At 44.3% G+C, this 15,000-nt stretch overlaps 1 protein-coding gene across 2 annotated transcripts in view; it reads right to left on the bottom strand.

The window, feature by feature from the left end:
• The window catches only part of rap1gap2b (RAP1 GTPase activating protein 2b), a 46,110-nt gene extending 31,552 nt beyond the window's left edge, over positions 1-14,558 (bottom strand). Inside the window, exons 1-2 of one of the 2 annotated variants that reach the window (XM_076273468.1) lie at positions 13,854-14,558; positions 7,327-7,362 (exon numbers count right to left, since the gene is read on the bottom strand). In XM_076273468.1, the coding sequence (XP_076129583.1) occupies positions 7,327-7,362; positions 13,854-13,897 (80 nt within the window). In that variant the 5' untranslated portion in view covers positions 13,898-14,558. The remainder of the gene's footprint in view (positions 1-7,326; positions 7,363-13,853) is intronic. The other variant, XM_076273469.1, reaches the window with a different exon arrangement.
• Between the last annotated feature and the right edge of the window lie 442 nt (positions 14,559-15,000).

Genomic DNA, 15,000 nt, shown 5'->3' with positions numbered 1-15,000 from the left:
GTGTGTGTGTGTGTGTGTGCTGGGGGGTCTTTGCTAATGGCTTCAGGTGACATTTTGGAGAACTCCACATATAGAGAGCCTCGGGCTGCATTTCTGGATATTCATGAGGACATGTAGCCTGGCGGGCCATCCTATATCATTGACATGTATAGTCTGGAATCGAATCATTCACCTGCTTAATCCAAGGGGCGGGCAGAGAATTGTCTTTCAAACTGCCTAGGCATGCAATAGGCCAGCGCTACGACCATATCCGTATCCGGTCGGCAAAACGGCAAATACATCCTTCTTCGAAAGGAATGACTTAAGTGCATTGTGTTGCTCTACTTTCAAAGAAAAGCACAAGTCCAACTCCTCCAAAGTTGACGCCAACGCCGATTCAAACAACCGCTCTTCGTTCGCCATAGCCACCTTCCTTGTTGTTCACCGTCGCAGGACTGTCGTTATCCTGTTAAGCCCGCCTTAAGACTCTCTAACAAAATAGAGCGCTGTGATTGGATGAGGTCCACGGCGTTAGCCAATCGAAATTCCTATGGTTCGATACTAGACGTACAGGCTGAGCAAATTAATTTGCTGCCGCTAGGGTGCGTCTAGATTTCTAGGCTAGAGGACATGTGTTTGTCATGATATAACTGATGATATTTTGCCTGACTATGGAGGTCACTGCAGCATCAGGAATGGCACTTTGCTCTGGGAGTCAGCGATGTTGCACTGGGCCAGGCGTTGGGCGGGGGAGGGGGTTCTCTAATTACCCAATCTCTTGGACAAAAGCGTCCACAGAGTTCTCGCCCAGGTGGTGCCACAGGGGGCCAGGTGCAGAATCAACCCGAGTGCCAGCTGGCATTGATCCCACTGTAGGTCAGAAGCCTTGTGGTAATTCATCTCATGGGTCGAAATGGCGTCTGGATGTTGCTATTTCCCTACCTTAGCATGTCCAAACATATTCCTTCTCAGAACTTTGCAGGTCAGCATGCAGGTCAGGACAGCATCAATCACATTAGTGATGTCTGATTCTCGCAGGACTTTGGTCAATCAGTGAACATGTTTTTGACCAATCAGTTTTGTGCACAAACAGAATGAAACTAGAAAACAATTCACAAAGAAGTATGCATATTTTGACAGCAGTTTAACCAACATCAGCAGTGCTACGTTGAATTTGTTTACCTTGTGTATAACTGGCTGGAATGTGTATAACTGGCTTGATTATTAACAGCACACGTTTTAAATTGCCAAGAAAGATGAAAAGAAAAGAAAAAAGGAGACACTTCAGTGCTCCCATGGTACATTATACAACCGGATTCTACTAAATAAGATCCTATTGTGCATAAAACCATATCTGACTGTAAGATGAGTAACCACACACCACAACTTATGACACTTCCCAACCGTATCCAACTCCATAATCAGCTCTGTTTTGGTCTACTGACAAGACGAACTACACAATGTTATGGCATAAATGTAAATAAGATTGCTTAAGACTGTAGAAAATCAAAATGCAACAACAAATCAAATATTCCTGTGATTCTCACTCAAGGTTGGAGAGCTGTTGTATGACTCTAGGACCCTCTAGTGGTGACACACGAATGGATGAAAATCTTTAGCAGCAAGTAGTGTATATTTATAAACGTATACTAAGTGCTGATAAGTCTGAATTACATTACACCGAATTACCTTGATCCAAATAAAGCCATTAAAAGGAATGCATTAGATCCATTCAGTGTATCCAACGGACAATCTAACCAGTACATCTACATCTACTTATTTCAGTACCTCACAACCAGAAGTATGAAGACAGTGATTCTGGAAACATCCCCCACACAACACAAAACAATTCTGTTGATTCTTTGAGTAGCCTCAACATAAACTGTTAGACAATGGTGTGGATATAATGTAACATCAAATCTAAGAAATGCAAATCAGAGAAACCCTTTCAGGATGGACATAAGGTCCTTCATAAAATGCACATCAATCCAAACCTATTACTGTAGTGACTTAATTAAAGCAGGCTCCCCAACCCACAGTCTCACTCCTGGCAGCACAGGTCAGGGACAGTTAGGCACAGGGGTACTTTTATCTGTTGGATTAATTAAGTTTGCTGGGAAGAGATGTGGACAGGGAATATTTGGGGCAACACTGGGCACAAATGTTAAAGTAAATTATTATTAAATTAAAAAAACTGTATGCACATGCCGACTACGCCACATTGAGTGATTGTCTCAATTCTAACTGATTACTACAACCAAAAATATTGAATTGAGTCTTTGAGCACATATAGATTAAATCCTACTACTACTACTACTACTACTACTGTCATCAGCATCATACTCATCATCATCATCATCATCATCATCATCATCATCACAGTGGGAGTGCAGTTGCTGTCATTATAAGAGTATGGTATTGTTGTTATTAAGATGGATCATCATGTCTATTGTCTATTATAATGATGATAAATAAATACATGTCTCTGTGGTACATGAAACATTTAGTGGTGTTCCATCTCACCTGCTGGGAGAGAAAGAGAGAGAGAGAGAGAGAGAGAGAGAGTGTGTGTGTGTGTGTGTGTGTGTGTGTGTGTGTGTGTGTGTGTGTGTGTGTGTGTGCGCGCGCTGTATGTGTGTGTGTGAGAAAAAGGGGAGAGAAAAAGAGCAGTGTGTGTGCTTGATTTAGTACCCTATCTGAATTAACCGAAAGAGAAGCATGCTCCCTCAGATCCCTGGTCTGTTAAGTCAGACTGTGTGTGCACGCATGTGCTTCACAGAATCTCATCACTGAATCACACCATCCCCAGCAAAGCGTGACATCTCACAATATTTGCCTCCTCGTCTGCTGCCTACACTGAGCATAGTTATTAAATGTGACTGCATAACAAGGTTCTGTTTGCAGGCTACTTCAGCTGCAAGAGCACTAGGGAAGACATTAAAAATGATAATTGCCTTTTTCATCTTTGAGGGGTAAGTTTGTCTGGAGTTTTTAAGAACATAAGAAAAACTCCAATTAATCGTTGATTATGAGTCATCACATTAGAGCTTAATTTCCCCTTTTTTGTTACATCTGAAGCAAATGAATTATCATATTAGAGTTTAGTCTTTCCTTTCATGTTTTGCTCAGCTAGTTTTCTTTTTATGAAGATCCTACTTCCAAACCAGGGACACATCTGTAGTTTTCTTTGTAAAATTGAAACGGGAGATGCTGACTCACACACAACAGCCAAAGTTATTGCAATCTGCCCGACATCAGGACAAACTCAAAGTCTCAAACTAAACGAACGAAACCACAAATGCATCAATTCTCAGAGAACGAATATATAAACAGCCCTCAGGGGCTGAATGATCTGAATCACAATTCTCTTGTTTAATCAGTGGGACTGATGACATTTTAATAGAATTGTTTCAATTCACTTGAACTGCCATCACTCAGCATAGCCTACACTATTATCTTATCACTCAGCATAACCTGCACCATTTATCTTATCATATTACCAACAACATGATAGATGTATTAGAACATGCACAATCTTATCTAACCTTTACATTTGCATATAAGTAACCATGCAAAATATTGTTGTCCTTCAACTGATCTATCTAGTTTTGATATTATTTTAATATGAATATCAGTAAAAGAGATGTTGCTTTCCCATATGTATAAAATTCAAAAAGTGAATCTGAAACAATTATACACTGACAGTTGAAATAGACAAAAGACCTCCAGAAACAACCACGTGTTAATCTATTTAAATAAATGCTATCAAGCATAAATTGTATCAGAACGGACTCACCAAAGTTTGCGAGGCATTTTCTAGAGATGAACAAATCTCCAAGTGAGGTGAAGTCAGACTAGCTGTCTCCAGGATTCACTCGTACGAGAGAGTGGAAAAAACTGAGAGGTGGCACACTCTGTCGCCCAGTAGGCAGCACACACACACACACACACACACAAACACACACACACACACACACACACCACAGGCATAGACTGGCTACTGATTATACAATTGTAATCCTGGGCTTTGGTTTCAGGCGGTCACAAAAAAGCGGTGCACTTTGTTTTAAGGAGAGAGAGAGAGAGAGAGAGAGAGAGAAAAAAGGAGAGAGAGAATGAGAAAGAGAGAGAGAAAAAGAGAGAGAGGGGGGATAGTGAATATGGATGGGGAGTTGGCAACCTCTTATCCTTGTGCTCTTGTTCAGTCAGAGTCATGCCCACCCATATAACCTCCCACCCACAGACACACTAACACTAAAAGAGAACACACACACGCACGCACACACGCACGCACATACACACAGTACCTAGAAATGATGAGAGAGAAGGGGACTCAGACACCGTTACATCATAACTCACACACCCAGAAGTGCTGGGAGAGCGGGGCAATGAGGCGACCACTAAATATGGGAGCTGATGGGAACATTGTCACAACGATTCGACTGTGTGTCTTCAATAAAGGATTAGGAGCTTCCAGGTCAATGTTTATTACACTTGAATAAATATGTATAAACAGCCTTGGGGATGGTTGAGGCACGAAAACACAAAACACACATGAATTCACCCACCAGTTAACACGGCCACGGCATCATTCACTGCAATAAACAAAAGCAAGGCACCATGCACAAATATAGGCACATTGGGACATATGTAAACAAGCAAACAAGCAAACACACACACACACACACACACATCCATCCATCAATACTTGAGAAATCACAACCAGGTTAGGGTACAGTACACACATGACCATACACACTTCTGTCACCCTACAGTGACATGCACTTGTCATACACAAATACCTAATGCAAGGAGACACTGCAGCGCAGTTTCCAGCAACCCCCACACGCGCCACACCATGACTCAAAGACACTTGTTCGCCTCTCTTATAATTGCCATCCATGATAGACCGCTCTTGCCCTGGGACTTATTTGCCACTTTGTATTACAGTCAAATCGAGTGAACTTAAAGTGTCTCCAGTGTAAAGTAATCAGAGGGAACATAAACATGCGGCTTTTATTTGCAAACACATGATTTCCTTTGGGAGACGTTAAATGAAAAGTACAACAAACAACTGAAGAGTATGAGTAAAAAAATGAGTTTGCACAATCAATAATTCATTGTCTGTTTTAGTACTTTTCCAAATCCCCAAAAATATATTTTCCATTTCTTGCAGATCAGAGATGTCACCAATGTAGGCTAATGTAGTTCAGTATCTACTCTACTCGTGGCCGGTAGCATAGCATGTGTATATAACCCAGTGATATTTTAAAACATGACTAAAATCTATTTCAGTCAACATTTGTGTGGGCATAACAATTCATATATTCAACCCCCACACACAAACACACACACACTCTTTCTCTCAGAAGAGAGAGAGAGTGAGCTAGAGAGATAGCACTTTTATCTGAGAGATTTAACAGCATGACATGAATAAGACATGGCGATGCCACCTGTTCCCACTGTCCTTGCTACTCTGTGGCAGTAAATATTACACTGCCAACATTTTAATATCACTTCAAGGCTAAGCTGCAACAACCAATTTCTCACCGAGGCGACATCAACATGGCAAACGATTGCACACAAATGGTACGTTATGGGAGACATTGTGCTGTATTGGTTTGTGCGATTACATAAGGGAGCTTGGGGATCAGATGGTCGGAGAGAGAGCACCTTGCCCGTGGTCCTTCCCTAGATAGACACACACGCACACGGACGCATGCGAGGACACGAACCCACAAACAGATAGAAACACACACGCATGTGCGCGCACACACACACACACACACACACACACACACACACACACACACACACACACACACACACTATGCCCTTCCTCTAGGCACACATTAAAACAACACGAACATGAAGTAAAATGGAAATTCATCTAAATGTCATCAACACAAATATGAGTATAAACAAATACTGCCACCAACCATCAACGCACACACACACATACACACACACACACACACACACACACACAAACTCATATATCCCTACTTATGACCCTTGTCTTCTATCAAAGGGACTTCAAAGGGACACGTGCGGTGGCCGCCACTCGCTAGGCTGCATCCGGTGATAGTCCAGGGCCTCATTTACATCTCTATACAGTCAATGGTCTCCTCCAGTCACGACCCTCAGCTACGACAACAACCACCCTACCCCCGCCACCCCCACCCCACTTCACAAAGGCCCAACCCACCCTGGACACCCCGGGGGTCAGTCGCACCTAGGGTGGGGGGGGGGTGGGGTGGTTGTTGGCACCTAGGGCAGGTTTCAAAGGGCAGAGAGAGCGGGCTCAGGCACACAGGCTGATTCCAGATTCATGTATTTATTTATTTATTTATTTTTTTTAGGGCTTTTTATGCCTTTAATTTGATAGGACAGTGGAGAATGACAGGAAGCGAGTGGGAGAGAGAGTCAGGGTGGGATCCGGAAAGGACCGCAGGGCGGGAATCGAACCCGGGTCGCCGGCGTACGGTGCAGGTGCCCCAGCCAGTTGCGCCACAGCTGGGGCCCAGATTCATGTAACAACAGGGAAGCTACAGGGTCAAGATGTTCAACCCTCAAAGGGAAAACAACCTCTCTGTTCAGGACACGCCGCTTTTGAAGAGGGTTGTTCCTACAGGCTATGCATGAATACACATAGGACATGTGAATGTAAACATGTGAATAACAAATGAATAAGCCCCTTAAATTATTGCTATATCCAGCCATCATCAAACGGGATGAGCTGAATAGCAAGGAAACAGGAGTGGGATCTCTGACCTTGGATGACGTTACTTCTTTGTAATCATTCACTGTTCTTGTTCATTCTACGTTTGCCATTTTATTCATCTGTGGCCTTTGCTGTCTCTGAAACCCTTCTCTAGACACAATTAGGCATGGACCTAATCCATCCATCCTAGCGTTAGGATGTCTTACTGGGGAGAGACGTTTCGAAGAGTGGGTGCGCACATCCAAAGTAAAGTTTTCTGCAGGTGCCAGACAATAGTGTCAGACAGTAGACAAAAGTGTGGTCTGCACACTGCAACTGCTCCAAAATATAAACTTTATTAATTTAAAAGCAACGTGTGTGTAAAAGCAACACTTTTTCTACTTAATGGGGAGAGACACATTACTTTGAGATAGAAAAATGGCATGGCCATCTAATAAAGTCTGTCTTCTATCTAGATTCCAAATTTGATGTGACATTTATGTGTGTGTGAGAGAGAGAGAGAAAAAGAAAGAGAAAGAGAGAGAGAAAGTCAGAGCGTCAGAACGCATGTACCTGTTTGTGTGTATGTCGCATGTGTGTGTGTGTGTGTGTATGTGTGTGTGTGTGTGTGTGTTAAAGCTCACCTTGTCCGCAATGCGCTGATAGTGGATTTGTCAATCCTGTAAACAAAAACAAAAAACGAGAATTAGTCTCCCACAACACTGCTCAGCAGATCTGTATCTACAAAATGAAAGAAAATAAAACAGCTTTGCTCAAGCTCCCTCTAGTGAAAACATTATATAAAAAAAAGCATCAATAAATAATGACAAGGGATCATGACCACACACACACACACACTGCCTTCACAGGGTTCTGGATGTCCTCCTGGTCTCTAGCAGCATCTCTTCCTCTCTACTCATAAATGCACAGAGCCCATACCATGCCTCTCTTCATGGTTGAGAGGGATTCACTGCCAGAGCACGTGGCGTTGTATCCAGCCTTTACACACAGTGTACCCACTCACTCAGGGTCACATACATATACCTCCCAATACTTCACATTCACTCCACTGTTTCCCATACAGTACATTGACTTATTTGTGGCGTCCCACCACAATATCAACATTGACCACCACACAATGATTTTCCTGGTTGTACTAAATTGCACTGCACTGCACTAATTTGTTAAAAACGGTTGCATTCGAGTTAATTCTGCAAACCTACCACCACAAATAGAATTCAATTCCGTGGGAAACACTGCACTCTTCTTCCTAAGACATTCCCGGGCCAGCGGGGTCATACGTTTATTATCATGAGTGTTTGGAGTATCCACACTCACACAAAAAACAACCTGAATCCACCATGTTGACCGTGCTGATGTCAGCCTGGACTGTTCATGTTGAGCTTGAGGGGGTTTTGTGGTGTAATATGGTGGCGCTGGGTTGATGGAGCTCTGTGCTGGCATATTGTGCTGGAGTACGTTTCCATTTTATCACGGCCTGCTGTCATGTTCTGTTCCAGCTCAGCATGGTTAATGCGGTTTGTTTGTGTGTCCCACAGGCACGATTTGTTTGGCCAACTGCTCCCTCTACAGCATAGAAGACGTCACTACAATATCCCAGAGCGCTATGTTTATATCATAATGGGCCCTTTTTTTTCATTCTCTGTCTCAATTGATATCTGGCCATAGGAAAGTGAATGCTTTGACTTTTCATTTATAAGGAGATCTTATGTCTGAATTTGACCATGTGTGCCTACATAACCCTAGTCAGGCATAATGTTGGCTTAATGCCAGGCTTTTTTTTTTTAAAGTTTTCATACAAAACAGGCTATTATGCCAACAGGTGCAAGGTCTGTATACTGTAAATGCCTTGCCTTGGAGCCAGGACAAATGCAAAGTATGACCTCTCACTATACTGTGTCATTACACTGTGCCTGAGTGTGTGTCTTTGTTTATTTGTCTGTACAGTCTGTACAAAACTATTGCCAGATCTATTAAATGAGTTCTAGAGCTACCCTACAAGATACCTATAAAAACACAAAGAAAATCAATAAACAGAGAAACAATTAAATGCTGTTCTCAAGCCGACTTGAACATTTATTTCTAAGCTGGAGAGTGTAAAGAGTAATTTAACACTGCAGAGATGTTCCATTGTGTGTGGCTAAAAGGTTACTATGTAAGTGAGCTAAGGCCCAACCACAACTAATGTGTGACCAGCACTGCACTGACACTCAGATCATGTGTAGCCAACAGTGGTCTGTGTGACTAATCTTGCATGTGTTTTCGACCTGTGAGTGCATTGTGCCTGTGTGTGTATAACGAACTCTTGATCGTAAATTCTCCCACACTGACACACACACGCGCACGCACACACACAGACAGACACACACCCTTCCTGTGCTGAAACACACAAACTCCACCACACCCTCACACCACAGGCCACGATACCTCGTGGTCACCTCTTAAACAGAAGTGCACAAACACCATCACACACGCACACACACACACACACAACCACCCCACTTCTACATTCAAATGGCAAATCTCGAATGTGCGAACAACACCCAACACAAACCGTCACTCAGCGAAAACAGGTTCGCGTGAAGACCTTGCATTAGCCTGCTTACAGCTTTGCTCTGCTGTGTGTGATGTTGTTTGTGCGTGGTTTGCATATTGCAAACAAATGGCTCATTGTGAATGTGTGTCAGTGGTCGAGGCACAGGAGGCTGAGGAGTCACAAAGCTGTGTCTCTCTTGTTCCATAATGACCATAATGTCCTTCCGTTTTCCCTCAGCCAGAGGATGGGGGAGAGGCCAAAGCTGTTCGGACTTGCATGCTTCAGGCACTCTCCAGCAGAAAGAGAGACACAATAACGAGGCAATGGCCATTTAGGTGTGTGTGTGTGTGTGTGTGTGTGTGTGTGTGTGTGTGTGTGTGTGTGTGTGTGTGTGTGTGTGTGTGCTGTGCACTGAATATTTTCCACCGCTGATAGAAAATCTTTTTCCATTGCAGCCTCCCCTCCCTTCTCTCTCACACACGGACACCTGCACCACCACCCCTCCCTCCCCAAATACACACACACACACACACACACACACACACACACACACACACACACACACACACACACACACACATCACACATCACACATTTTCAGTGCAGCTTTGGTCATGCAGTGTGTAGGGGTCTATGAGGGCATCTGACATCTTTATGCCCGCCCGCTCCTCACATCCGTCCCCAGCTCATGCCCCCCAGGACTCTCTGGATCTCTCTGTCTGTGCACACACCATTTGAAAACCATTAACAGCTTCTCTTTCCTTTCTGGCTTGCATTACCCCAACACATCTGACCAATGGAGTCATGTGGACTTCAGTCCACTCGTGTTAAAGTAAAAACTGCTTTGAGTAGGTGTGCAATCTGGCCCGACAGCATCTGATAGCTGTGATTAGTTTAGAGTGGAGAGTCATGCTATGCTTTGTTCATGTTGCTAACTGCATATTAGGTTACACTAAGTTTCCCTGAAGGCGTTTAACATGGGAATACATTTAGATATAGAATGACGGAGAGAACATCTGAATGAGAGAACATTCTAGTGAAAGCCTGGCCTGAGTGAAGTGAGCATCTAAAACAGAGTGGGGAAGGGAATGATGGGGGTGGGATAGGAGAGAGAGAGGTAGCTTTTAGGAGCTTTCAAACCAAAAACAAAAAAAGACAGATTTTAAAAGCATCATAAATAAACCATTCGCCACCACTTTACCAATATGATAATAAACAACCGTGGTCACAGCATGCAACACGTACAAACAAAAGCTGCAGTCTCGCTTCTCACACAAACACAGACAAACAAATTGGGGAGAACTCATACATAAAATTCATTGGTGGTGACTCACAAACTCTTGAAGGCCACGCAGACGAGGGCAACAAACAATCAAAACATACTGAAAGATCACATCCAATTTAGCTGGGGCCTCTTGACAGAGGCAACAACCAAGGGCCAGAACAGGAGAAAGGGAGAGGAGAGGAGAGGGGGAGAGGAGAGGAGGAGAGGAGAGGAGGGGAGAGGAGAGCTGTGAGAGAAAGAGAGATGAAAGACTCTAGTCCCACTGGTGGGGAAAGCAGCAATAATGGTAATTTCCCCTTATGACTGCGGCACCTAAGGATCTGTTGCATTATTTAGCAAGCGCCTTTCGACTAAGTTTAGCAGCTGTATAGCTACATGGTGGAGGAGTGGGATGCTGGGGGAGTGTGTTATGTCGAGCCAAATCCTGACTAATGCAGTGAACTGCCAACTCCTGACTCGAGTCAGCACGACACCTACCAACTGGCCCTGAATAACTGACCACACACAAACACACATTCACACCACCGCCGCTGACCAAAACACAAGAAGGAACTAGAACAGTGAAACGGGAACAGGTGAATTAAAGAGAGCCTACCATAAAATGATCAGCAAAAGGATAAAAAAGCACAGAAGAAAACAAAAGCAAGCAGAAGATAAGCCAGCACTGAAGCACAACAGAGCAAAACAGAGCAGAACAGACACAAACAAAGCAGGATGAAGGAGTGCATAACCCAAGTCAGGCAGGATGGGATATCCCCCCCTCCTTACAACTTTAATGGCCCATGAGAGGGATAAGATGCTAGGCATCCCGAGGATCTGTCTCTATTAAGCGGAGTCTGGATCGATTGTGCACCGACAGCGCAGTGATTGTACAGACCCCCCCACCACCACCACCACCACCCATTCCAGTAAAGGGAGCCGTGGGCGGAACCGTTGCAGTGGTCCCCGGGTGCAGCTTAAGCACAAGCCCATTAGTGAGCTGCTCGCCATGCCATTCGCAAAACACAGCCTGGCATCTGCCATCCTGGCAGGCAAGGAGTGCCAGCGAGGAGACATCCCTCCACTTAAAGGGCCACGGCCTACAAACACAAATACAAACACTAATGCAAGCCCTGACCATATTGGGTAGCAGAGATGCAAGTCAGGCCAAGTGAGCCTTTACAGTGGAAGTAGATCACAGAAGGGACACAGTTTGTCACTCCACCCTGATCACGATGACACGATGAAAGATATACAGGAAAGGTTTTTGGATGCAGTTCACATACATATACATAAATATATCTCCCACACCCTTTTCTCACTCCCTCCATGTTGTACACACACCCACCCACAAAATCTCTCTCACACATACACACACACACGTTACACACACACACAAACAAGATTTTTTTTGTATTCTGATTCACCGAAACCAAATTGAGCGTGACACGGTAGATCTGAGAGGCATGATTCACGGCACGGCACCTGCAAAGCCAGACTGGTAGCTCAGTGTCCCACGGCTGCTAAAATAAGAAAACCCACAGGGGTAGCGAGAGCCGAGCAAACTTTCATGAATCCTTCATAACAGCACTCGCCTCGTGAGGCACACTCAAGAGCAGCCTCAAGTGCTCCCGCTCGCTTCCATCCACCCCCAGCCATGCGCTAATAGACCCAGGCTACAATGCTCTGTCCAGTGCAACGCCAATCCAAAGTCAAAGACGAGAAGATAATGGACAAAGTCTCTTTCTCTCTCAATGAGAGCACTTGAGAAGAATACAATAAGAACATGGCCACTCTTGAGTTGAGTTGAGGGGAGGAATCAAGAGTGGTCTAAGTATGTGGCCATTACTATTGCATGAAGTCAAGAGGGGCCAAGCAGGCAACAAGGGGTGAAGCTAAATTGGGGGGGGGGGTTCACCGAGGCCACAGCTTGAGAAATGAGGAGATGACGCCACCGATGTGACACACTGGGACTTGAGTTGGCAGTAAAGAGAGAGAAATACAGAGAGAGAGTAAAGAGAGAAAGAATAAGAGAGAGAGTAGAGTGAGAGAAAGAGAGAGAGAGAGAGAGATGTATGCCTCAGCACAACCCGTCCCACACTCCCCTCCTCTCCGCACCATAGACCCACTACCACATATCTGCTGTGGCAAGGCCATGAATTATGCAGAGGTATTAAAACTGTCAGCATTTGAGAGCCACAGAAGTGTATTCCCACTGAAGTAACACTGCGAAAATCTCACTGAGCGCAGACTGGAAGCTGACTGGGAGCTGGGCGAGATGCACGAATGGGAGACATGGTCAATACTACTGAAAGCTCTAAGCCAGTCTGTGCATGCGTAAATCAGACAACATGTCCTTCACCTAATGTGGGATGCCAATCCATAATGTATAATAGCATAATTCATGTGTCACTGCTCTAAAATAATATTGCAAGTTTTTAATATTGTATACTTGTATTTATCACCTAGGGAGAATAAATACTCTTTTCTGATTGGCTGGTGGGGTGGCTATTAATTCTGAATAACAAGACACCTATGAAGTAGATCTTTGGTAAAAAAAGTTTAATCATTGTTCCATATCAATGCTTATGAATGGTAACTATAACAACCATAGTAGGACGACGGTTGAGCCTGGAAGCAGGAGGTATATTCTTACAGTATAAGGAATTAATGGACTTGGGCGCAGGAGTTCTATGCCTCTCACCCTCGTCCATTAATTCCATATAACAGGACACCTCGGCGGCCGTTATCCCTTAAATATCATAAGTACTGTATGTGTTCATGTATGTTTATGGTTCCAATCACATTTTGTATAAAGGTATAAATTGCTATACACTAACTACTTTTGACAGGACAAGTACACCAACTACACATAGTACACATTGTTTTCCAATTCACTAAAACCGATGCAAATCATTGCAATAATCTGCTTTACTGCTTATATGCAACAACCAGTCCCCATCCATGATCAGTGTCCTCCAAGCAAGGTGAGAGAGTACATTTTTAGTGGAACACATGAATACTGATAAGAGCCTATACTACACAAAAACTACCTGAGGGTAACAGGCAAATTTCCGATAATCACTACTGCACTGTTTGTGTCCTAGTGTTTTAACCAAAACATGCAACACACTAAAGACGTCACAAAACCATGTCCTGTTATTTATGTAAAATACTCAGGCAAATTCACTTTGCTTGGTCACACATGCACACAAATGTATACACACACAAACAAACACACACACACACACACACACACTTTTCTTTCATGCAACTGCTATGCAGACTGAGCCACTCCAAGCAGGCCAACTCTAACTGCTGTCACAGTTCCACATGCGCCTACTACCTACCATCCAAATCCGCCAAAAGACACGCTCCTCTTCCTCCTCAGCATGGTGCTCAGGTCCTCCGCGCGGCGCGCCTGCTCCCGACGTCCCCCACTGGTGCTCACTCACTCAGTCGGCTCCTGTGGATCTTCGGCTCCTCCTGCCGCTGGAGGCTGTGTGAATCTCTTGTTGTTTTGTGTTTCTACACTTTAATGTCCTCCTCAGTAGTACTCACTCTCAGTCTCTCTCTCAGACTCTGTCTCTGTCTCGTGGTGTACACTGTGTCTGTCTGTCTCTCTCTGTGTCTGTCTGTCTCTCTCTGTGTCTGTCTCCTCCTTCTTCTTCCTCTTCTTCTTCTTCCTCTTCTTTTTCTTCTTCTCCCTCTGCCTCTGTCTCTGTTGCGCTCTGTGTAATTCGCCAGACGGTATCGCTCACTCTTTGTCTGGGAGTAGCATCTACTCTTATCTGCTCCCCCTTTTGTCTTAACGTCTCTCTCTCTCTCTCTCTCTCTCTCCCCTCTAGCTCTGTCAGTTCGTGGGTCTCGCACCTGCCCTGTCTCTTTCACTCTCGCTGCAGCGTAAAAAAGAATTCCACTCTCACTGGGTGGCAGAAAAGACTGAGCGAGAGAGAGAGAGAGAGCAATAGAGTGAGAGAGGGACAGCGAGAGAAAACAAGAGCGATACAGAGAGTGAGAGAGAGAGAGAGAGAGAGAGAGCGGAAAAGAGCGAGGGAGTGTGAGAGAGCAGGAGGCTGGGAGGGTGGAGGAAGAGAGGAGGGGTGCTGGAGGTGTGGCTGAGTGTGGTGCTCTCTCGCTCCAATCTGTCTCTCCTCTGCCTCTTACTGGGAAAGACTTCTACGTGGAGTATATTTTCCCAAAATAGAACACAGGTTGCCTCTCATTGTAAAATTCTTCTTCTGATGTCAAATTATGATGACAGCTCAGGGGTTTGAGACTTGACAGTAGGCCTAATGCATAATACTGGTAGATTTCTCTATGTGTGAGCTTGAGTATACATACACGCCTGAAAGAGTCAAGTGGACAGCTGTTTTTTCTTTCTTTCAATAACAGATGGTCTATAATCATATTCACTAGATGCCGCCAACTGGAAGGATATTTTCCCCTTACAATGAGATGCTTTTTTATGGATGTGATTTGCTGTTCACACTCTGT

This window comes from Alosa pseudoharengus, unplaced genomic scaffold (assembly GCF_046254945.1).
Source record: "Alosa pseudoharengus isolate Yale_2024_CS ecotype anadromous, Long Island Sound unplaced genomic scaffold, YU_APseudo_1.1 YU_APseudo_1.1_scf_8, whole genome shotgun sequence".
Lineage (NCBI taxonomy): Eukaryota > Metazoa > Chordata > Actinopteri > Clupeiformes > Clupeidae > Alosa > Alosa pseudoharengus.
This window is presented reverse-complemented; position numbering and strand designations above follow the sequence as displayed.